This window comes from Mizuhopecten yessoensis, unplaced genomic scaffold, assembly GCF_002113885.1.
Source record: "Mizuhopecten yessoensis strain PY_sf001 unplaced genomic scaffold, ASM211388v2 scaffold7515, whole genome shotgun sequence".
Classification (NCBI taxonomy): Eukaryota; Metazoa; Mollusca; class Bivalvia; order Pectinida; family Pectinidae; genus Mizuhopecten; species Mizuhopecten yessoensis.
In genome coordinates, this window is record NW_018407086.1 from 28,477 (window position 1) to 53,709 (window position 25,233).

At 35.8% G+C, this 25,233-nt stretch overlaps 1 protein-coding gene across 1 annotated transcript in view; it reads left to right on the top strand.

Annotated features, from left to right (window-relative positions):
• The window catches only part of LOC110453818 (lactase-phlorizin hydrolase-like), a gene marked incomplete at its 3' end in the record, with an annotated part of 105,186 nt that overhangs the window by 24,162 nt on the left and 55,791 nt on the right, over positions 1–25,233 (top strand). Inside the window, exons 14-25 of the mRNA XM_021502987.1 lie at positions 6,282–6,524; positions 6,940–7,069; positions 9,785–9,969; positions 10,321–10,629; positions 11,799–11,926; positions 12,378–12,638; positions 12,934–13,117; positions 14,370–14,612; positions 14,986–15,115; positions 15,732–15,916; positions 16,625–16,976; positions 19,994–20,026. Coding sequence (XP_021358662.1) covers positions 6,282–6,524; positions 6,940–7,069; positions 9,785–9,969; positions 10,321–10,629; positions 11,799–11,926; positions 12,378–12,638; positions 12,934–13,117; positions 14,370–14,612; positions 14,986–15,115; positions 15,732–15,916; positions 16,625–16,976; positions 19,994–20,026 — 2,383 coding nt within the window. The remainder of the gene's footprint in view (positions 1–6,281; positions 6,525–6,939; positions 7,070–9,784; positions 9,970–10,320; positions 10,630–11,798; positions 11,927–12,377; positions 12,639–12,933; positions 13,118–14,369; positions 14,613–14,985; positions 15,116–15,731; positions 15,917–16,624; positions 16,977–19,993; positions 20,027–25,233) is intronic.

The following is a 25,233-nucleotide window of genomic DNA, read 5'->3' on the forward strand; positions in this document are numbered from 1 at the left end:
GTCATGATTGTATGTCTATTGTCTTCAATCTGAAGTCACACTGTCAAGACTGTATATGTGCTGTCTTCAATCGAAAGTCACACAATGTCAAGATTGTATATGTGTTGTCTTCAATCTGAAGTCACACTGTCATGATTGTATGTCTATTGTCTTCAATCTTATGTCACACTGTCATGATTGTATGTCTATTGTCTTCAATCTGAAGTCACACTGTCAAGACTGTATATGTGCTGTCTTCAATCTAAAGTCACACAATGTCAAGATTGTATATGTGTTGTCTTCAATCTGAAGTCACACTGTCATGATTGTATGTCTATTGTCTTCAATCTTATGTCACACTGTCATGATTGTATGTCTATTGTCTTCAATCTGAAGTCACACTGTCAAGACTGTATATGTGCTGTCTTCAATCTAAAGTCACACAATGTCAAGATTGTATATGTGTTGTCTTCAATCTTAAGTCACACTGTCATGATTGTATGTCTATTGTCTTCAACCTTAAGTCACACTGTCATGATTGTATGTGTGTTGTCTTTAATCTTATGTCACACTGTCATGATTGTATGTCTATTGTCTTCAATCTGAAGTCACACTGTCAAGACTGTATATGTGCTGTCTTCAATCGAAAGTCACACAATGTCAAGATTGTATATGTGTTGTCTTCAATCTGAAGTCACACTGTCATGATTGTATGTCTATTGTCTTCAATCTTATGTCACACTGTCATGATTGTATGTCTATTGTCTTCAATCTGAAGTCACACTGTCAAGACTGTATATGTGCTGTCTTCAATCGAAAGTCACACAATGTCAAGATTGTATATGTGTTGTCTTCAATCTGAAGTCACACTGTCATGATTGTATGTCTATTGTCTTCAATCTTATGTCACACTGTCATGATTGTATGTCTATTGTCTTCAATCTGAAGTCACACTGTCAAGACTGTATATGTGCTGTCTTCAATCTAAAGTCACACAATGTCAAGATTGTATATGTGTTGTCTTCAATCTGAAGTCACACTGTCAAGATTGTATATGTGTTGTCTTCAATCTTAAGTCACACTGTCATGATTGTATGTCTATTGTCTTCAACCTTAAGTCACACTGTCATGATTGTATGTGTATTGTCTTTAATCTTATGTCACACTGTCATGATTGTATGTCTATTGTCTTCAATCTGAAGTCACACTGTCAAGACTGTATATGTGCTGTCTTCAATCGAAAGTCACACAATGTCAAGATTGTATATGTGTTGTCTTCAATCTGACGTCACACTGTCATGATTGTATGTCTATTGTCTTCAATCTTATGTCACACTGTCATGATTGTATGTCTATTGTCTTCAACCTTAAGTCACACTGTCATGATTGTATGTGTATTGTCTTTAATCTTATGTCACACTGTCATGATTGTATGTCTATTGTCTTCAATCTGAAGTCACACTGTCAAGACTGTATATGTGCTGTCTTCAATCGAAAGTCACACAATGTCAAGATTGTATATGTGTTGTCTTCAATCTGACGTCACACTGTCATGATTGTATGTCTATTGTCTTCAATCTTATGTCACACTGTCATGATTGTATGTCTATTGTCTTCAATCTGAAGTCACACTGTCAAGACTGTATATGTGCTGTCTTCAATCGAAAGTCACACAATGTCAAGATTGTATATGTGTTGTCTTCAATCTGACGTCACACTGTCATGATTGTATGTCTATTGTCTTCAATCTTATGTCACACTGTCATGATTGTATGTCTATTGTCTTCAATCTGAAGTCACACTGTCAAGACTGTATATGTGCTGTCTTCAATCTAAAGTCACACAATGTCAAGATTGTATATGTGTTGTCTTCAATCTGAAGTCACACTGTCAAGATTGTATATGTGTTGTCTTCAATCTTAAGTCACCTTGTCAAGATTGTATATGTGTTGTCTTCAATCTTAAGTCACACTGTCATGATTGTATATGTGTTGTCTTCAATCTTAAGTCACACTGTCCTGATTGTATATGTGTTGTCCTCAATCTTAAGTCACACTGTCATGATTGTATATGTGTTGTCTTCAATCTTAAGTCACACTGTCATGATTGTATATGTGTTGTCTTCAATCTTAAGTCACACTGTCCTGATTGTATATGTGTTGTCCTCAATCTTAAGTCACACTGTCATGATTGTATATGTGTTGTCTTCAATCTTAAGTCACACTGTCCTGATTGTATATGTGTTGTCTTCAATCTTAAGTCACACTGTCCTGATTGTATATGTGTTGTCCTCAATCTTAAGTCACACTGTCATGATTGTATATGTGTTGTCTTCAATCTTAAGTTACACTGTCATGATTATATGTGTTGTCTCAATCTTAAGTCACACTGTCATGATTTTATGTCTATTGTCTTCAATGTTAAGTCACACAGTGATGATTGTATATGTGTTGTCCTCAATCTTAATTCACACTGTCATGATTGTATGTCTATTGTCTTCAATGTTAAGTCACACTGTCATGATTGTATATCTATTGTCTTCAACCTTAAGTCACACTGTCATGATTGTATGTGTATTGTCTTTAATCTTATGTCACACTGTCATGATTGTATGTCTATTGTCTTCAATCTGAAGTCACACTGTCAAGACTGTATATGTGCTGTCTTCAATCGAAAGTCACACAATGTCAAGATTGTATATGTGTTGTCTTCAATCTGAAGTCACACTGTCATGATTGTATGTCTATTGTCTTCAATCTTATGTCACACTGTCATGATTGTATGTCTATTGTCTTCAATCTGAAGTCACACTGTCAAGACTGTATATGTGCTGTCTTCAATCGAAAGTCACACAATGTCAAGATTGTATATGTGTTGTCTTCAATCTGAAGTCACACTGTCATGATTGTATGTCTATTGTCTTCAATCTTATGTCACACTGTCATGATTGTATGTCTATTGTCTTCAATCTGAAGTCACACTGTCAAGACTGTATATGTGCTGTCTTCAATCTAAAGTCACACAATGTCAAGATTGTATATGTGTTGTCTTCAATCTGAAGTCACACTGTCAAGATTGTATATGTGTTGTCTTCAATCTTAAGTCACCTTGTCAAGATTGTATATGTGTTGTCTTCAATCTTAAGTCACACTGTCATGATTGTATGTCTATTGTCTTCAACCTTAAGTCACACTGTCATGATTGTATGTGTGTTGTCTTTAATCTTATGTCACACTGTCATGATTGTATGTCTATTGTCTTCAATCTGAAGTCACACTGTCAAGACTGTATATGTGCTGTCTTCAATCGAAAGTCACACAATGTCAAGATTGTATATGTGTTGTCTTCAATCTGAAGTCACACTGTCATGATTGTATGTCTATTGTCTTCAATCTTATGTCACACTGTCATGATTGTATGTCTATTGTCTTCAATCTGAAGTCACACTGTCAAGACTGTATATGTGCTGTCTTCAATCTAAAGTCACACAATGTCAAGATTGTATATGTGTTGTCTTCAATCTGAAGTCACACTGTCATGATTGTATGTCTATTGTCTTCAATCTTATGTCACACTGTCATGATTGTATGTCTATTGTCTTCAATCTGAAGTCACACTGTCAAGACTGTATATGTGCTGTCTTCAATCTAAAGTCACACAATGTCAAGATTGTATATGTGTTGTCTTCAATCTGAAGTCACACTGTCAAGATTGTATATGTGTTGTCTTCAATCTTAAGTCACATTGTCAAGATTGTATATGTGTTGTCTTCAATCTTAAGTCACACTGTCCTGATTGTATATGTGTTGTCTTCAATCTTAAGTCACACTGTCCTGATTGTATGTCTATTGTCTTCAATCTGAAGTCACACTCTCATGATTGTATATGTATTGTCTTCAACCATAAGTCTCACTGTCATGATTGTATGTCTATTGTTTTTGATCTTAAGTCACACTGTCATGATTTTATGTCTATTGTCTTCAATGTTAAGTCACACAGTGATGATTGTATATGTGTTGTCCTCAATCTTAATTCACACTGTCATGATTGTATGTCTATTGTCTTCAATGTTAAGTCACACTGTCATGATTGTATATGTATTGTCTTCAATTTTATGTCACACTGTCATGAGTGTATGTCTATTGTCTTCAATCTGAAGTCACACTGTCAAGACTGTATATGTGCTGTCTTCAATCTAAAGTCACACATTGTCAAGATTGTATATGTGTTGTCTTCAATCTGAAGTCACACTCTCATGACTATATGTGTTGTCTTCAATCTTAAGTCACACTGTCCTGATTGTATATTTGTTGACCTCAATCTTAAGTCACACTGTCATGATTGTATATGTGTTGTCTTCAATCTTGTCTTCAACCTTCATATACCTGCATCACACACAGGTGATGATAAGTCACACTGTCCTGATTGTATATTTGTTGTCCTCAATCTTAAGTCACACTGTCATGATTGTATATGTGTTGTCTTCAACCTTAAGTCACACTGATATGATTATATTTGTTGTCTTCAATCTTAAGTCACACTGTCATGATTGTATGTGTGTTGTCTGAATATATGTGACAAAATGGATGTTATCACTCGGAAAATGATGCCAAAATATGACATGATTGCATTAAGTGTATTATATGATAACTCTAAGATATATGTAAGTTGGTAATCATGAAGTTTAGCTATACTCAATATCGTGTTGAATCTATTTAATAAACATATGTTTTACTTACTTATTAGTACAGTTGTGGTATCGCACAACGTTACCTGATGTTTGATGTGCGTACGATCTGCGAAAGATAGATAACTGGTCGATTAAAGCTTCCGCATATGTGTGCGCTCGATGGACGAACGGTGTGCGATAACAATCGTGATTGATGTGAAAAATAAATGGCTTAATAATTAATGTAATTTCGTTTTTAAGCCTTTATATATTTAGTTTCCATGTATGTTACAATATTTTAGCTAGATTTCTTGTTTTTCTTTGTAGGTGAATAATTAAATATACACTTTTTGTTATGTCTCCTCTTCGGGAAACCTACTGTTTTAGTACTGGTTCTTCTTCTTCTGTTTCTTCTAATAGTTTCTTGTCCCAGTCGTTACTTTTAAACAGTTTAATATCTTTTGATAAAATTTCACTATACCTGCATCACACACAGGTGATGTGAACTCTGTCAATAGGTAACTTTGACATTGAACTCAGGGTCAAAGGTCACTTAAGTGCTAACTTTTCAGTAACATCTTGTTCGGACTGTACAATTCAAATCGTTTAAGATATCTTTAAATAAAACTCGCAGTATACTTGCATCACTCACTGACGATGTGCAGTGCACTGTCGAAAGGTCACTGTGACCATGACTCAAGGTCAAGTAAATGCAAATATTTCAGTAACATTTAGTCGTGACCGAAACTTTTAAAATTAAGAATATCTTGATTAATCATATTGTTAAAGGTCAAATAAGTACATTTTTTTCAGTTTTAAATTTTGAAATTCTTAGGGTACTTTGACCTTCCACGTTATAACTTTTTAATTGTTTTTATCCATATATGCATTTTATAAATTCATCATTAGGCAATTTCTCCAATAAACTAATAATATTTATGACAATTATAAATACACAGTTATTTGACGATGTAAGCGTATTTAAATTTTGCAAAAGTAAAAGAATATTGGCCAATTGGGGAGACATATGTTGTCTGTACAGGTTGCTCGTCACCCGCGGCAGTCCGAGGCGTGCAATGCCAGGTACCTCACACAAAGAAGCTATAGACAGACACAAACGCTTTTAACAAGCATATACGTCCCAGTTGTGTTTACATAATGGTTATACGGTACATGGTATCACCGGTCAACTCAATGTGTCAGGCATAGTCCAGGCAAACCTCCGGTCATCATAATTTTATTCAATCGTTCTTTTACCTAGTCAGGACCCATTCTTGACAGTTTAACAGTGTCTGTAATATTGTGTAGCATGCATTGTAAAACTGGACATGATCCAACTTATACTACTCATTACATATATACAATATACTTTACATCATACGAATCTGCCGGATTATCTTGTTTCTTCAATATTAATCAAGCTCTTGTACCAATTCGCACATTTGTGCCGGCAGAAGCGCAAAACAGGGCGGGCGATTGTTTATCCGCACGATTGTGTGCACGATTTATGCACGATATGCATACGTTATTTGTTTGTGCGTTTTGTGTTCACACGACTGTAATACATTTATATGTTAATTATTTTCTTACATTTATAATGAATTATATATTTTGCTGTTATCTTATGAAACAGGAAATGTCGGTATCGTATTGAACGTGAAATGGGCGGAACCAAAACAAACCTATAATCCGTCTGACGTGTTTGCCGCGGAGCGGTACCTTGATTTCACACTAGGATGGTTTGCCGACCCAATCTTCCTGTCCGGAAAATACCCTCCTGTAATGAAGGCACAGATCGACATGAAAAGTGGACTCCAGAACCTTACAAAGAGTCGGCTACCAGAGTTCACCTCAGAAGAACGACTCCTGATTAAAGGTCATTATGTCGTTGCGAGAAACGTTTGGAACGATAAAAATACCTGAATGGGCCAACTGAATGCAATTAGTATATGCTTTCTAGTCTAGCTCTCTACTAGCTTTTTTCAATGTTATTTGTGTGTCTTCAATTGTTGTTTTAAATTTCATTTCAAAAGTCATGAATTGACATCACTTAATGTAAGTTTGTTCCTCTATATTACGGTACCTTGAAAACATAATATATTAAAACTATTAATGCAATGGGATTGAGAAAAATGTTATCCCAAAAATGTTTAATATTTTTGTCCGCTTTTTTATAAAAAAAAAAAAAAAAGAATAACTTGACTTAATATATCTTTATAATGTCAATACCTTAGCACATGATTAGTATATCATCAACAAAAACAATGTAGTTATCACTACGCTACCGACAGGTTCAGCTGACCATCTGGGGATCAGCTTCTATACATCACGACTAATCAGCAGTACTCAGCAAGCATCATCACCGCCAAGTTACTTTGATGACCAGGACGTCACAGCAGAAATAAATCAAAGCTGGCCCGAGTAAGTTACCTGTTTCCATGTCACAAAACGATCTAGGCTTCGGTTGAAAATGTTTTCTGATTTTTTCAAAGCAAATGATCATGCAAAGAAGAGTTCCACTTTTGAGAAACATGTACGATAATTACACTTGTAAATTAATGGATGACACATTTAAAGGGTAAACCCAAGAATTCCTGAATTGATAATACTTTATAATAAAGGCAACGGTGACACAAATCACGAGTTTAATTGTTTGGAGAACATATAGCCATAGGCCCAATTTTGTATATAACAGTAATGGAAAAAGGACTATGATGATAAATTAAAGCGCATTTAGTCTACAGGAATGGGCATACATTATTATACTTTGCGTTGTTAGGAAATATTAGTTTAACAATATAAGGGAGGCAACTTTACCACAGATCAATAGTATTGTGTGGAAGGTAGCGGCTAACAATATAAGGGAAGCAACTTTATCACAGATCAATAGTATTATGCGGAAGGTAGCGATTAACAATGCACAGTTGATAATAGATCCCGGTGGACTGATGGTCTGGTAAACATTAAATATACAGTAAACAATATGATATAACGACCGACTTTAAATTGCGGTTGTTACCCTTCATGTGGCCCAGTTTTAAGTCGGTCGTTATATCTTGAAACTTCTCGTATAGGAATTTAAATTCGTGGTTTTCATATATATTTCCAAAAATGAATTTTGAAAATAAGTATATTTACATTTGCTCTACATCCTTCCATTGTAATGCATTGCGAAGAAACAAATGTTGTTATGAGACTATAACAGCATTTGCTATTGTAACGTCATCAATCTCTATTGTGACGTCATCAATTCCACTGTTGTCAACACTTGATTTGCTGTTCAAAAGCTACTCGAAATAACTAAATAAAGAATAACTACCCTATCAAAGTGTAAATATAAAAAAAAAATGAATATTTTAGCCAATATTGTTATGGTCCTATAACAACATTTCCTAACACATTCATTGCTTCCATTGAATATTAACTTCGCAAATATGATATATAAACAAATGGAGACCAAGATTTGTTTTGTTTTAAACGAACGGTGGGTTGCTTTTTGCCAATTACATAGTTATGTCTCCCTTCGATATTGTATTAGTACTGGTTCTTCTTGTTGTTCTGGTTCTTCTGATTCTTCTTCTTCTGGTTCTTCTAGTCACAACTTTTCCGGGACATAACTTTTAAACCGTTAACGATATCTTGATGAAACTTGGGGTATGCCTGCATCACCAAAAGCAGGTGTGCAGTGCACTGGAATTGTGTCACTGTGACCTTCACCTAAAGGTCAAAGGTCAAATAAGTGCAACCTTTTCAGTGCATTCTTGTCCGGCCCGTAAAATTTAAACCGTTAAAGATATCTTTATCAAACTTGAAGTATACATACATCACCAACAGAAGGTATGCAGTGCATTAGAATTAGGTCTCGTGCCCTATTATATACAGAGTAATGGTCCTTTGTTTATTTCTATATCGAAGTTTGTCCACGGCATAACTTCCTAACCATTACAGATATCTTGATCAAATTGAAGTATAGCTGCATCTCCCACACAAGGTGTGCAAGTGCACTATGATTAGGTATCGTACCCAACTATATACAGAGTTATGGCCCTTTGTTTGTTTTTAAAACCGAAGTTTGTCTGGAGCATAAGTTTAATGTTATTTCACCTACGTTGACCAAACTTGCTATAGTTATGTTTCTTTGGAAGTAGGGGTGTCGCATTCTAAAATCGGGTCTTGTGCCCCACTATATAAAATGATACGACCCTTTGTTAATTTCTTATACCGAAGTTTGTCTGCAGCATTAGTTCCATTTTATTTTTCCTACGTTGACCAAATTTGCTATATTTATGTATCTTGGGAAGGCGATGAGTCGAGTACTGAAATCGGGTCTCGTGCCTCACTTTATAAAGAGATATGGCCCTTTGTTAATTTTGTTATACCGTATTTTGTCTGCAGCATAATTTCCATATTATTTCTCCAACGTTGACCAAACTCGCTTTATTTTTGCACTCGGGCAGACGGAGAGTTGAGTACTGAACATCACCCATCTGTGCATAATCGATCGTAGATACAGTTATAATATTTGACTTTATCCGCATAAATTTATTAACCAGATTGTAATCAAATGTGTGATAATTCTTATTGTTATATACATGTAAATGTGTCTATAGTACCACAGCTGCTGAAACTTAACCAAAATTGTTAAGACAATTTTACACGAACCAGAATAATTTTAATGGTTTAGAATTTACACACCTTAATCTTGACCTTTTTATTCTTCCAAATTTGCATATTGGCTAATAAGGGGAGAAATACGTTTTTGTTCACAAAAATAAACTTCTAGTTATTAAATGAAATCCTTTCATATAACCTAATGGCAAATAGGACAATGAAATAGACTTTAATTGTTTAATCTAACAGTAATGTTCATCGAAAAGATTTCGAGAGTACGATATCAAAGCGCAGCGAAAATACCTACAATGTGTTTCATTTTGATTCACGACAATGATTGTTTTTTGTAATTGTTGACGTTGTATAAATGACGCCCTTCTCATGCTTTAATTCTAAAAAAGAAACAGGCATCTTTTTAATTATGCTGATGAATGCTAGACAATCGGAAACTAAGACTTTTTTCGGCTTAAAAAAATGTTTGATTTAAATGACCATTAAAAAACGTATCGTTTTATTTGAGTACAGGAGTGGTTCGTCATGGTTACGTGTGACACCGTTTGGCATGAGAAAGCTGTTGAACTGGGTTAAAGTTAAGTACCCGGCTGTACCTGTGTATATAACGGACAACGGAGTGTCGGACAGGAACGGGTCGGTACAGGATCATCACCGTGTCCAGTACCATAGAGATCACATCAATGAGGTTCTCAAAGGTCAGTTTAACAAGAGGATAATTGTGATCACTTGCTTGGCGATTATTCAACACCGAATTAGTTGTATTTTCCTATAAACAACATATTTATGTATTAAAATTTGGAGAAAAATGTCTGTAAGCAATCGGAATATTTGCCATGACAATTGTATCGAAAATACATTTCAATTCTTGAATTACATTACAAACAAAGAATGTCTGAATGAATGCATTTTCTATCACTAAACTTATGTTACCATTTGAGCGAAGCAGTAATGTTAACGGGAACATGATCCTATGTTCACATAGTTCTCGAACCAATCTGGTTCTAACCATGACATCTACCATCAATTGACATTATTTCAATTTTTAGCCATCAACCTAGATGGATGTAGTGTGCAGGGATATTCCGTATCATCTTTGATGGATCAATTTGAATGGGGTGCCGGCTACACAGAGAAATTCGGACTCTACAATGTTGACTTCAGAGATCCTCAGCGTACAAGAACAGCGAAATTATCAGCAAATTTTATCAGAAACATAGTTACAGCAAACGGGTTTTACAAGGGTCTGGAACCACTGCCGTTCCAGGACGACTTTCTGTATGGATCCTTCCCAGAGGGCTTTGCGTGGAGCGCCGCAACAGCCTCCTATCAGGTGGAGGGTGGCTGGAACGAGGATGGTAAACATTTGAAGGAATACTTTTCTAGTTCTGAAAATTAACGTGACATATGCCATTCACTGCATAGCGTCAAATTTCAGCAAACTACATGCACCAAAGAGCAAACCTCTTATAGTGGAACTCTTTGGTGAAGAAGACATATTTCATATTAAGGCAACATACGTCCTTAACAGATATTTGATTGTGATCAATTAATTTGCTAAATAATAGTACATCCCCTTACGACGGCCATGTCATGACTACTAAATGTCCAAAGATTTATTATGAAACTTCTGAGATACAAATGTCTTGACACTTCATGATCGTAGCGAGATATCAACAGTTTAGTATTGTTCGGCCATACAGTGTATGTTTTATCGCCACACATTTTCATGATAATTTAAATATCGGGACTAGACGATGTGTCATGTAAAATTTCCAAGTCCTTACTCCTAAATTCCATGGCAAAAGGTCAAATATCATATCAAGCTCGTAGTAGAATGCAACTTCTGATTCCCTCTTTGTGTATGGTGACTTTTAGGAGTGCTATAGTCATGTTAAGGTGTCGAAGGTCACAACTTCTGATTCCCTCTTTGTGTATGGTAACTTTTGGGAGTGCTATAGTCATTTAAGGTGTCGAAGGTCACAACTTCTGATTCCCTCTTTGTGTATGGTGGACTTTTGGGAGTGCTATTCCCTCTTTGTGTATGGTGACTTTTGGGAGTGCTATAGTCATGTTAAGGAGTCGAAGGTCAAAACTTCTGCACATTTTAAATGAAAGTTTAAGAAAACATTATATGTTTTTGTAAAAATTTGAAATTTGTTCGCCAGAAAAAAAATCATCAGAAAGTTGACCGTTTTAATCCATTTCTTTATAAGTCAACCTTCTATAAATCTAACTTCGATGATTCGAAATTCTCGATGTGTCGAACTTAGAGCAAAGTCCAGAATTTTCCCTTTATAAAACACTAGTAATATTCGTTTAATGAATCAAACTTTCTCGCTGTTTCGAAGTATAATCACATTCTGATTAATATAGTGTTCTTCTCTTAGAAAGGACTGGTCATGAAACGGAAATTAATGTATTCTTTTTGAAACTAAAAATGATCATGGAGACGTTTGATTGTATCAACATTTCTATAATCATTATTGCATTTTATTTCTTAACAGTAATTTTTCTCGCATCACAGGTAAAGGACCGAGTATCTGGGACACGTTCTCTCATCAAGGTCACGTGGACAATACTGACACGGGCGATGTGGCGTGTGACAGTTATCACAAATACATGGACGACGTCCAGCTTCTCAGGGATATGAAGGTACGCTAGAAGAGAAAAGTATTGTCAATGTCAGCATTAAATAAAACAAATCCAAATTCGATATCCTCATTTCTGAGGGGTTTTCTGTAAACGAATATTTGTAGTTTTCGCACCATTGATAATGAACTACAGTTTATCGGGAAAGTTATACCAACTGAACAAGTTTAATTCATAAAAGCGTGAAGTTCTCCCTTTAAAGCTTGGTACTGATATTTGTATTCATTATACATTCATTACTATTGGTATAAAGGGTAAAATTAAGACGGAGGAAAATATGTTCTTGTGAATTGTATTCTGAAAAGCCCGAGGTGATTTTTACAGTGGGGTATTTCAAGCACGTGTATGGGAATAATAGCTTATCAAAGAGTTCTCTATCGAATTGAACAGTGTTTAAACAAATGTGCTGATATTGTAGAACACTTTTTGAAAATCTTGAATATTGAACTCTCAGGTGACACACTATCGGTTCTCCCTGTCATGGCCCCGGATATTACCGGACGGCACGACACGCTATGTAAACCAGGCAGGGGTAAATTATTACAACCAGTTGATAGACGCCCTGTTGGACGCTGGGATCACACCCATGGTCACATTGTACCACTGGGACCTACCTCAGGCTCTACAGGACAGAGGCGGCGGCTGGCTCAACGCCTCAATAGCTGATGTCTTTGCCGACTACGCCAGACTTGCCTTCCAGAAATTCGGGGACAGGGTAAAACAAGATATTGTACCTTCTAAAGGCCAGTTATAACTGTTCAATTTTAACTTATTTGAATCGTTTCAATGTTGAACTAACCATTTTATGATCACGTAGTAAAGCAATTTCAAACAACGAAATGGTCTTGTTTAATACCTGTAATCATGTGTATCAGTTCATCCAACTGTCTGTTTGCCTGTAGATGGTCAATGATATTGTCCGGACTAGTAGTCCGTCCAGCTTATGATGAAGCAGAACCAGGGTATTAGTTAACTTTTAACTAACAGTTTTTGTTGGATTCGTTTCAAAGGTTAAGACGTGGATCACCCTAAACGAGCCTTGGGTTGTATCACTTCAAGGATATGGGCAGGGCATCAAAGCCCCGGGGATTGTAAGCCCAGGGGACAAAGTATACATAGCCGCCCACAATCTCATCAGAGCCCACGGCAAGGCCTACAGGGTATACGAGAATGAATTCAAACACACCCAGCATGGTATGTACTCAGTCACATTTGCATTACTATTAGGTATGATATTTCAGGGAGGAACTGCTAAGGAGAATGTCCATCTCTGGAGTTTTCCATGAACGATGAAAGCAGTTTACAAACAGATTGGTTGGCTACATTAAGACATATGTCTTGTTTTTAGCTCATCTGCCCGAAGGGCAAGTGAGCTTATGCCATGACGCAGGGTCCGTCGTCTGCCCGTCGTCCATCCGTCCTTTAAAACGCTACGAGTCCTGAACGGCTTAGTGGATTTTAACTGAATTTGGTATAGAGCATCATTGGGCTAAGGACACTCTATTTTGTATGTGAGAAATAGAGGTAAAACTTGTAAATTCTTCTTCTACCATAGGGATTAAGGGATTTCATTCCAATTTGGTCTGGAGCATCCTTACGCCAAGGGGACTCAAATTTGTATAAAGGGTGGGTGTAGGCCCCCCTAGGAACAGATCTAGAGGAGAGGGCACAATAGAAGAAATAGAGGTAAAACTTTTGAAATCCTTCTTCTACCATAGGGATTACTGGATTTTATCCTAATTTTGTCTCCATCAAGTTGTGTAGTAGTGCCTGTTACTCTTAGGGTGTATTCGTTTAAACAAGATGGCCACGAGGCCGCCATTTTGGATTTTGACATTTGAAGTTTGTTCTCGCTATATCTTTATAAATACTGGATAGATCTTTCTGAAATTTCATACGTACATACATGGAGTGCTTTATCTTAACCTCATATCAAGTGCTTTAAACATATCGAGGTGAGCGATAAGGCCCTCTGGGCCTCTTGTTAAAATTTATCACATAAAATCATAAAGACTCAGGGTTTCACAACAGACTTACTGTTTGTTTGTGTTTTACATCCTATAAACAGATATGGCTATTTAAGGACGTGCCAGGTTTTTAGTGGTAGAGGAAAGCACGAGTTCCCGGAAGCAAAAACAAACGACCAACGCCCAGTACCTAGCGACTGCCCAATGTACAACTGTATGTCTCGAACCCAGTGGTGAAGGGGNCACCGCGGCCCTACACATCTACTTAAACCTCTTCTTAAAGATGTCGCAGTGCTTGCTACTACTGCTTTGGTTAAGTGCAGTCCCTTTATGTTTATCCGTAATGCATTAACAGTGTGGCTAGTGTTTGTTGTACTGGCTTCGACTGCCATGACAAACCGACTGACTGGACTGTAACATAGGATGGTCCGGTTTGTTTAACTGTTTAATATTGATTATAGGTGAATATCTGTTTCTAGGGAAGGTTGGCATCACATGTAACTGTGACTGGGAAGTACCTAAAAGTGAGAGCGTTCCCTCCGACCGCGATGCTGCCGAGCGTGCACTCCAGTTCCACTTTGGATGGTTCGTCAATCCAGTGTTAAATAACGGAGACTACCCTGACGTCATGAAATGGCAGATCGGGAACAAAAGTGTCATTCAGAATCTGACACACAGTAGACTGCCTGAGTTTACATCGGAGGAGAAACAATATTTAAAGGGTACATGGTAGTTGTACCGGGGACAAAGTCATAGTCAAATTTGTAATAAAAACATCGTTTCTGTTATCAGATTTGATATATATGTTGCAACAATTTCATAGCAAATATATATTCATTCCCAAACGTCATCATATTTGTAAACAGTTGTATATTATACTAGTCATATAAAACCGGAAGTAAGAAAGGTAATGAATCACTTAAATGAACACGTGTCTTCACTTGGGAATCCGGTTTCCCCTCAAATGAAGTTCCTCTGTGGGCTTTCATCTGTTCTTACAAGACTGATTTTTATATGTTGGAACTCTTATAACTACTACCTTCACATTCACAATTCTATACACTCGAATTAATTTTTCTGGTTGCATTATTTCAGGAGCCACAGATTTTGTAGGCCTGAACTTTTACACGTCCAACCTTGCGGAATACCACCTCGACGACACCTATAAACGGGATTACTACTCCGATATGGACGTCAGTTTGTCTAAAGACCCGTCATGGCTTGGGTAAATATTGTTAGAATACCATCACAAAGATGTGTATATATCATTGGTTCAGTATTTACCTAGGAGGAATACCATGACGTCAATTCTTTTGCGGTAAATTCCATACCGTCCCCCTTGCGATTTCTTGGTAAAAACTTGTGGGAGGGTTGTAAATCTTTTTCCATGCTGTTTTGTAATGTAATTGATAACGAGCATCAAACTTAATAATTTACATTGTTGATTCTGTACCATATCGCCATTTTGTCTATTAATTCTTATCATTGGAGATAAGGGTTCAACAGAACAGGACTTTGTTTATCGCTTTTTAATTTAATTTTGTGATTCCCTCTCGACGTCTGAGTTCGAATCCCAGTCTAACGGTAATATAATGTACCGACCTGCTTCACCTGTACGTTTACTATGCTACAAATGAAACATTAAGATCGCCACCAAACTTAGTAACACCGATAGACAGTTTTTCTGAGGACTGCTTTACATGCTTTAAGAGCTGTGTTACATACAGGATTTGGAACATATCACACATGTTATATTACTGGAGCGTTATATCACTTATCAAAAAACAGATAAACATATCATACTTAGTTATAATGTTTTATTTTACATCCATTTTCTTTAGGTCTGGGTCATCATGGCTTAAGGTCACTCCATTTGGAATTCGCCGTATGCTGAACTGGATCAAGGATCACTACGGTGACGTTCCTGTGTTTATAACAGAGAATGGCATTTCTGATAGAAACGGATCCCTGTCTGACGATCATAGAATCTTCTACTACAAACACTACATCAATGAAGTTCTAAAAGGTCAGTTTATTTTTGTGGAATTAATTGATAAATAAACCTGTTCAAGTATCATGTTATATATTATCATTGCAAATAAAAATCTCCAAAATATCAGAAAATGACAGAACATGCAAGAACCGTTAGTCGAGAATGGCTTGAATCGGTGGAGGTTGCTTTTTTGCTTTTATTTGCTTGTATATATTTGCGTTCTGCTTCAAACTATATTTGCAAATCATTATTGAGTTATATAAAGTTTGTAATGAAGTTATAAATTCAGGGACAGCTGAAAATTACTAAGATTATTATTCTTTTATATGTATGCATATTTTATATATCTAGCAGTATATATAGTACATCGCTTATACTTACTATCAGGCCATATAAATTTTCTTAAATCCTTTTAGACAGGCCTTCTTCCTTAACAGAACATTAAAAATTCAACAGAGAACTAAGTTTATATTTTTGTTTAAGAATCACCTACATGAAATGTAAAATACTATCCTTGATTCCTTTTATGTTCTTGGAAAATCAACGATTTGTAGGCAGGCAAAATATAAACTATCTTTATAAAACATAAATGTCTGCTTTTTGACACTTGGCTTTTTATCACTATGAAACAAAATCAGAGGGAAGCCATTAGAGACAGCAGTATAAAAAAAATCAAATTTAAAGGGAGTATATGTAAGATATATATTTGTGTTGTCTGATTCTGGTACCCGTTCACTGCAGCTATTCGCCTAGACCACGTGGACGTACGTGGGTACACTGCGTGGTCCCTGATGGATAATTTTGAGTGGTCTCGGGGATACTCGGAGAGATTTGGTCTCCACTACGTCAACTTCACTGACCCAGCGCGACCTAGGACGCCTAAGGCCTCAGCCCACTACTACAGACACATCATCCAGAACAATGGGTTCTACCAAGTTCAGCCCACAGTTCATACGATGACCACGCAAGCGCCATCTACTCCCAAAAGACATGATCGTGGAGTTTCCGGATCTCCTTCTTTGCACCAACTACCTTCACTTTCTATCACTGGACTCCTTATCGGACTAAAGTTTCTAGAAACTTTGTCAAAATAGTTGACTCTTTTTGTTTGTAAGGAATTTTCCATACCTTAACAAAAAGGATTTACAGAAAGTGATTGCAAACACCAGTTACAAAAAGGAGCCAATTAACATAGAAGAAAACTTGCATTTTTTAACTTATTGTTTGTTAACATTTGGTTAATCTCCTTCCTTATCATTTAGTCCATGACCTGGTAATGTCGTTATCATTAAATGTGAATAATACATAACACAATTTTTGACAGGGTGTATATCTTTCGAGTTTGAAACTATGTGATAGTATTTTATTGGTGGTAGACTATTTACCTTTGTTTTTACGCCTTCTTTTTAGACCGTTTATTAACCCTTCCCGAAATAAAAATTTCTAAATCCACATAATACAAGAGAACTCATTTATTTCTAGTTACATTGTTCTCCATTAATATAGGCTATATGTTTAGGAAATCGTTATGCACGTACAATGTAGCTCACATAATCGGTCATTACAAATGTTGTTACAACCAGCATTGTTTTTTGTGTTTTCAACTGCAGGCACTGACTGAATCATTGCTGATAGATTACAAACAGATAACATTGTTTTCATAAAAGAATTTTCGAAATCCTTCTTTACAGATATACCCTAATTAAAAGGGACCATGTTTAAATACATGCATTTAAAGATGATTTAACCATACACTTAAAAAAATTGATCAGATTGAGAATGTTAAGTTTGATTATCATTTCAAATGTTAATGTTATTATAATTAAGCGATCAAAAATCCCGTCTGCTACGGGCAGGGACCGTACGTGCCCGGATGTACATCTGGAGGGAGTGGTGGTTTCCCTAGCCCAATATGGCCAGTCCTGAGGTTTTTCCGAACCATAGAACCCTCTTCCGGCTTCCGAAGTTTGGATTTTGCCAATACGTTCCCTTTGGTGCATAGTCTCGCCCATACAGCAGCGACACAGTGGGCTTTTGGGTTTTCTCCTCCTGGTGTGATTCGTTCAGAAACACAGGTCCAGTGGTCCAATGTCTTCTCGGGGTCATTGGGCCTGCCGCGAATAAACCTACACAGAGTCGCAAACAGTTTTCTGCTGGGTCTAAGTCTAAGTCAGTCTTCAAGGCCAAGAGTAAGAAGGGTTAGGGCAGCAAGAAGTTGCTTTCTAAGGGGTAGTGGAGTTCCTGACTTTCTTCTTCACTCAGTACCCGCTTGGGGAACTATATGGTCATTTAGTTCTTTTTTAATTGAAGGAAAGTATCATTCATTAAAAGCAAGATAGATACATGGTGTAAACCAAGCTTCAATAATCTGACAAATTAAGGTATTATTTTTCGTTTAGAGGGCGGGACAAACATTGTCCCATATCCTGACCTAGTATAACATCTACGAGAGAAATTTATAGTTTTTTAAACCCATGTATTTACATTTGTCTCAGACTTTTACTACACATAAAATAATAAGCAAACATGTTTCCAAAATCGGGATGATTTATAACACAGGACTAGCCACCGATATATGTGTCACGAAAAGCGTACATTTCTTTCTGGGCATGTTTAGCACTATTTGTTAGTACATTAATGATCCAAGCAAACGATGAGACAAATTTCAGTGTTTAAGAAAACGAAGCTGATCAGACTCGGACAGGGCACCAGAGTAAGGAAACAGGTTAACATTCTATTGATGGGATCCACAACCTTGTTCTGTTTAAGGATATTAGATACGGGTACCTGGTCCTAGATCCGCTTAACAAAAACATAATCTTTCAACACTTAATATAACAATTGTTTCGTCGTACTTCTGTCTCCTATTCCATGTGCTGTATTATTGCATACAACAAGCTATTAAGAAAACAAGACAATTGTCAGTGATCGCAAGGAGGACTATATAATCCTGATTTGTGATATATGGCCCACACTTGTATGACAGAGTGTGAATCATCTGTAAAACACGCTTCACTTTAATAACTGATAAGAGCTATATATCTGATATTTGAATTTAGCGTATTTGTCTCATTGAATTACTTTTAAAATATTTAATGTATAATTCATTCCACTGTGACTTTTCAAACGTATTTTGATTGTATATGTGAAAGGGTTTTGTCAGATTTCCTATTTATAAATACATGATGGAATTTGAAAGAAAAAAAAAATTAAAAGTACGTGATGGGGTTTTACTGACTTCGGTATGGATGTAGTTCGTGGTAAATTAGAACCATTTTGGACTTAAATAATATCTAATGATGAATTACAGACGTTTCGACCCAAAATCGTTACGCCCCAAACCAGTTCGCCCCAATTTTTTTTCACATCGCCCCAATTTTCAGTTCAGTTCGCCCAAAGAATGACAACCATATCGCCCGAAAATCCGTTTCGCCCCAAAAGCTATATCGCCCCAAAATTCCGTATCGCCACAACCGCTACGCAACTATATTGAACTATAGAAGGCAGGTAATGGGAGGTAACTCTTTCTATTTTAGAGCTGTGACTACTTCCTTGTCAACATTAAATAATCATTTCTTGTTTCGAATAATTTCGCGTGGAAATAATCTAATTATCTTAAACATATATATTATCTAAAATATACAATACATGCTTAACATAGATATTATAGATATGATACGTCAGCTACCTTCGGCACGCGTGAAAATAATCTAATTATCTTTTATATATACCTGAATATTATTGTACAAATATACATATATAGAGAGAGAGTTAATTACTTACAACAACAACAACAACTTACATTAACAAATGATACCACATAATATAACAAAAAGATATATGTCATGCACAATACATCACTTAATATTTGTGTGGGTACATTTTCCTAACGTTGTTATTTTAATAACACCTGTCATCAATGCGGCGACACAAAATGTTCAGGAACTAGGAAAATAATTGCCTCTCTGATCTAAGTTATTTACTACAGATCGTATGTGGCTTTGCTGTTTGTTTAATAGCTAAGTTTGATGACAAGATGTACAAATACCTAAAAGAAATCTGTTCTTTATAAAAGCACATGAAAACATGGATTTGTTGTTTATTTTAAAGCCATGCACACGCGTCGGTGTATGATGAAAGAATGTACACAATGCTACATTTCCGTAAGTCACATCTTATGGAAACATAAACTGAAAACGAACGTTAAAGGAAACATATCACTTTTACCTTTCTGGCTTTGCAAAACTAAAATTATATGTATATATTTGTTGCGCCGACCTTTCCGTAGTATACACGAAACAAGAGTTATTCCCATTAGCACGGTAAACACAATCACATAATAATGGGAAAATAAGCAAGCTCCTTTTTTCAGGAAGGGGGCGTTATATTTTTTTGGGCGAACTAGTTTGGGCGTTATGGTTTTTTGGGGCGAACTGGTGTGGGGCATAACGGTTTTGGGGCGAAACGTCTGACACCCTCTAATTATACATGGTCCGTTTAAACATTGTATAACCAATTTATCATATCATTGACTATTTGTTTTTGTTGCTTGCTTTCGCAAATTGCTTCGTATAACTACTGCAGACAATATTATTGCTTACAAACGCACAAGTGGAGCAAATATTAGAGTTTTTCTGCAACAACAGAGTTTGCATTGACTATTCAATCAATACTGCCGGCAACGACGTCAACTTGTAACGTGTCTGACTCAATATTAATTAACCATACTCTTAAAAGTGATACGTTAAATAGCGTTTTAACATACCCATTTACATCTGAATTTACTGTCATAACCATAGTTAACTACAGTACAACTGATTCAGCATAATTATTTATTTTCCAAATTGATGGATCTGGCTTTTGATGAAGACTATATAGTATAAAGTATAAAAAAAAAAACAACCTATATAGTAATAATAAAAATTCGAGGTTCTTATATACCGCTTTATCACAACCTAGTTCGTAGGTCGTCTCAAAGCGGTTTACTATATTTTGAATTGATATCGATCAAAATGCTCACAAATTATTTCTGGGACTTATGTACCACATGTATTAATTCTGAGCACACGCCATGTGCACCTTCCTGTAATAGTCGTTGTCAATGCATTGTTAACGTATCTACTCATCCACCTTGTAATAATTAGAGCTTTCTTACATTGACTTTGATAAGTAGTATTACAAAAAAACAAATGCTCTAGGTTTCCTCGTTCATTTTGTATTTCTTTTCTTTTTGTATTACGAGGGCAATTCATTAAATTCTGTCAAAAGTGTCAGGGATCAAATGAATGCGGTATGTAGTTTGATCTTTCTATTACAACCCTTTGAAGTATTCCCTCTTAGCAGAAACGCTTTCGCAATCGCGCTATCAATGACATAAACGCTGCTTGGTTGTATCTCCTTGGTTTAATGGCGAGACACTAGAAGACTGCACTGCACAGAACATCCTAAAGACAAACCGTTTCCCGGAAAGCATTTTCTTCAGTACTTGGACGTTTTTTATGTATATTCTATTGAAAGGCTTCAGGAATTCGTCTCTGTAAACATTTGCAATGATAAGTGTTCCCTCTTTGCGCGGTATCTGAACCACAGGTCCACTAGAATTGTAACAATTACAGAAAAAAACTGTCTTGGCTTTTTTAAAACGTCTTGCAATTGCTTGTAATTAATGCGCCTCTAGGTTTCAAAGTAATTGACCCGATCTCAAACCCTGAAAGTAAATCAGAAAACTTTCTTGAGTAACAGTAACCGTACTTTGCAATATGTTTTGTCACACTTCAAACGTTTAGTCATCAAACGGGATAACGACTATCATCCTTCATTATTACTTTCACAGCAGCAATGTACTTCGTTGTTCCGGAAACAACTTACCTGATTGGCCATGTGTCCGCCTTGATGTCAACGTTACCTTTATTTAAGCCTGCAGAAGTTTCTTAATGTGACAGCAGAGTTGCATCTTATGTTGCACAATTGTGTGTGTATATGTTTTACGGCATTCATAAAAATGCATACCATTCAACAATAAATTCTTGTCGAAAACGAACCTTGTTATAATATGTGATAGAACTGTGGTTAAATCGTGTCAAGCCCAGTTGATCAGACTTTAGCAACGAACCTTTTCAAACTAAAACAACGTCAATGATATAGCATATTTCGTAAGGGACCGCGTAATTAATTGGTAAAATCGGATAATGAAGTCACTGTTTTTATTGTTTGATAATTAGTTGTATCATGTACCTTCAGTTTAACTAAAATTTCAATGCGAACAGGTGTCCTAGAAATCCAAAACAAAAAACGTGTCATTCACGAACATCAAAATGTCGTTAGAATTTAACACATTATCAATATTTTTTTATAGAAACTATTAGCATTTGTCGATATTTTTGTTTGTTTGGATTTAATGTCCTCGCAACAGCAAGCGTTATAGGAGGACGGGCAGTTGTCGATAAGCTCAGCTTGCCATGTATACTGACAGGAGTTCGCGAGAATCTGGGTATTCTTAATTCCAATTTGACGTTTTGATTTGATGATAACAGGACATTGACGAAGAACCCATTGTGCCTTTTTGTGCAATAGATATCGCGAAATATATGAAACAAATTCAAATTCTGCTTCAACTGTAAACAGGCATATTTTATTACATTTCCGAGGGTAATAATAATTTTCCATAAAATAATAACATTTTGATTTCAATTTGTTTTGCTTAGGTGATAGGAGAAGCATGATAAAGTTCGAGTTTCATCAATGTTTTTTTCTTATTTGAAATACATATTTCTTGCATATAAACTTTGCAAAGATGATACACTGGATGTGCCTATATTTGGGAACTTCTCTCACTGTTCCACATTGCCTTTTCACTTAATATTAAAAAAAAACATTGAAATAATGGAGTGACCACTGTCACTCGGTCATAAAAAGGGTATTGCTTATTGGTTTGTGGATGCTGTGTACAGCATGGACCGAATAATTTCTTCGCAAAAAAAACACAACACTTATCTCCTTCCGCGAAAGATTTTTAGATAATGTGTTCATTATTTCATGATATGATCAATGCTATAATATGGTAAAACATATCTGTATCAGACAAAAAAATCACAGAAAATATGTAAAGATCTTTAACNAAGTGTTCCCTCTTTGCGCGGTATCTGAACCACAGGTCCACTAGAATTGTAACAATTACAGAAAAAAACTGTCTTGGCTTTTTTAAAACGTCTTGCAATTGCTTGTAATTAATGCGCCTCTAGGTTTCAAAGTAATTGACCCGATCTCAAACCCTGAAAGTAAATCAGAAAACTTTCTTGAGTAACAGTAACCGTACTTTGCAATATGTTTTGTCACACTTCAAACGTTTAGTCATCAAACGGGATAACGACTATCATCCTTCATTATTACTTTCACAGCAGCAATGTACTTCGTTGTTCCGGAAACAACTTACCTGATTGGCCATGTGTCCGCCTTGATGTCAACGTTACCTTTATTTAAGCCTGCAGAAGTTTCTTAATGTGACAGCAGAGTTGCATCTTATGTTGCACAATTGTGTGTGTATATGTTTTACGGCATTCATAAAAATGCATACCATTCAACAATAAATTCTTGTCGAAAACGAACCTTGTTATAATATGTGATAGAACTGTGGTTAAATCGTGTCAAGCCCAGTTGATCAGACTTTAGCAACGAACCTTTTCAAACTAAAACAACGTCAATGATATAGCATATTTCGTAAGGGACCGCGTAATTAATTGGTAAAATCGGATAATGAAGTCACTGTTTTTATTGTTTGATAATTAGTTGTATCATGTACCTTCAGTTTAACTAAAATTTCAATGCGAACAGGTGTCCTAGAAATCCAAAACAAAAAACGTGTCATTCACGAACATCAAAATGTCGTTAGAATTTAACACATTATCAATATTTTTTTATAGAAACTATTAGCATTTGTCGATATTTTTGTTTGTTTGGATTTAATGTCCTCGCAACAGCAAGCGTTATAGGAGGACGGGCAGTTGTCGATAAGCTCAGCTTGCCATGTATACTGACAGGAGTTCGCGAGAATCTGGGTATTCTTAATTCCAATTTGACGTTTTGATTTGATGATAACAGGACATTGACGAAGAACCCATTGTGCCTTTTTGTGCAATAGATATCGCGAAATATATGAAACAAATTCAAATTCTGCTTCAACTGTAAACAGGCATATTTTATTACATTTCCGAGGGTAATAATAATTTTCCATAAAATAATAACATTTTGATTTCAATTTGTTTTGCTTAGGTGATAGGAGAAGCATGATAAAGTTCGAGTTTCATCAATGTTTTTTTCTTATTTGAAATACATATTTCTTGCATATAAACTTTGCAAAGATGATACACTGGATGTGCCTATATTTGGGAACTTCTCTCACTGTTCCACATTGCCTTTTCACTTAATATTAAAAAAAAACATTGAAATAATGGAGTGACCACTGTCACTCGGTCATAAAAAGGGTATTGCTTATTGGTTTGTGGATGCTGTGTACAGCATGGACCGAATAATTTCTTCACAAAAAAAACACAACACTTATCTCCTTCCGCGAAAGATTTTTAGATAATGTGTTCATTATTTCATGATATGATCAATGCTATAATATGGTAAAACATATCTGTATCAGACAAAAAAATCACAGAAAATATGTAAAGATCTTTAACAGTGGCTTTTTTAATTAGTGAAAGTTCCAAACTATATTTGGTTCAAATTGCTACGCCTCGTATTCCAATACTCTAAAGTGTGTGTGTAAGAGTTTTCTCCCCTTGTCCATCATTGCGTAGTTTCATGCTCGCGACTTGTTGATAAAGTAGGCTTCGTGTTTTCTTTGTCTCAATGGAAAGTGTCTGAGTGAAAGAGAATGTTGACTTATACTAAAGTAGTCGTCAAGTTTTTAGATAGCTTCCCAATGCGACAGCAGCTGTGCCTAACGATTTTGTAGATGGCTTCCCAATACAGTCTCTAGATAATGGCTCGATTAGTGTAATACAAGTGCTTCGTGAATATGGCATATTGAATATCAAAAATTAAAACCGTATATACCTATTATTCACATGAAACAGAAACTGAATAAGTATTTAGGTCTTTAACCTTCGTTACAATATCGGGAGAAGGAGAGATACACAAGGGACTTGCATAAGTTCGTGATTACACCACTGGAAATAATACAATCTCGGTGTTTTTTTGTATAATTAATCATGACGATAACAAATTGTAATAATAATGTCATAATTATTGATTTATATTATATATATAACATTTTTTTTATTTATTCATTTAATCGTTAACTTTCCCATAATCTTACGGGACAATTTTGGTTTGCAGGGTTGTCT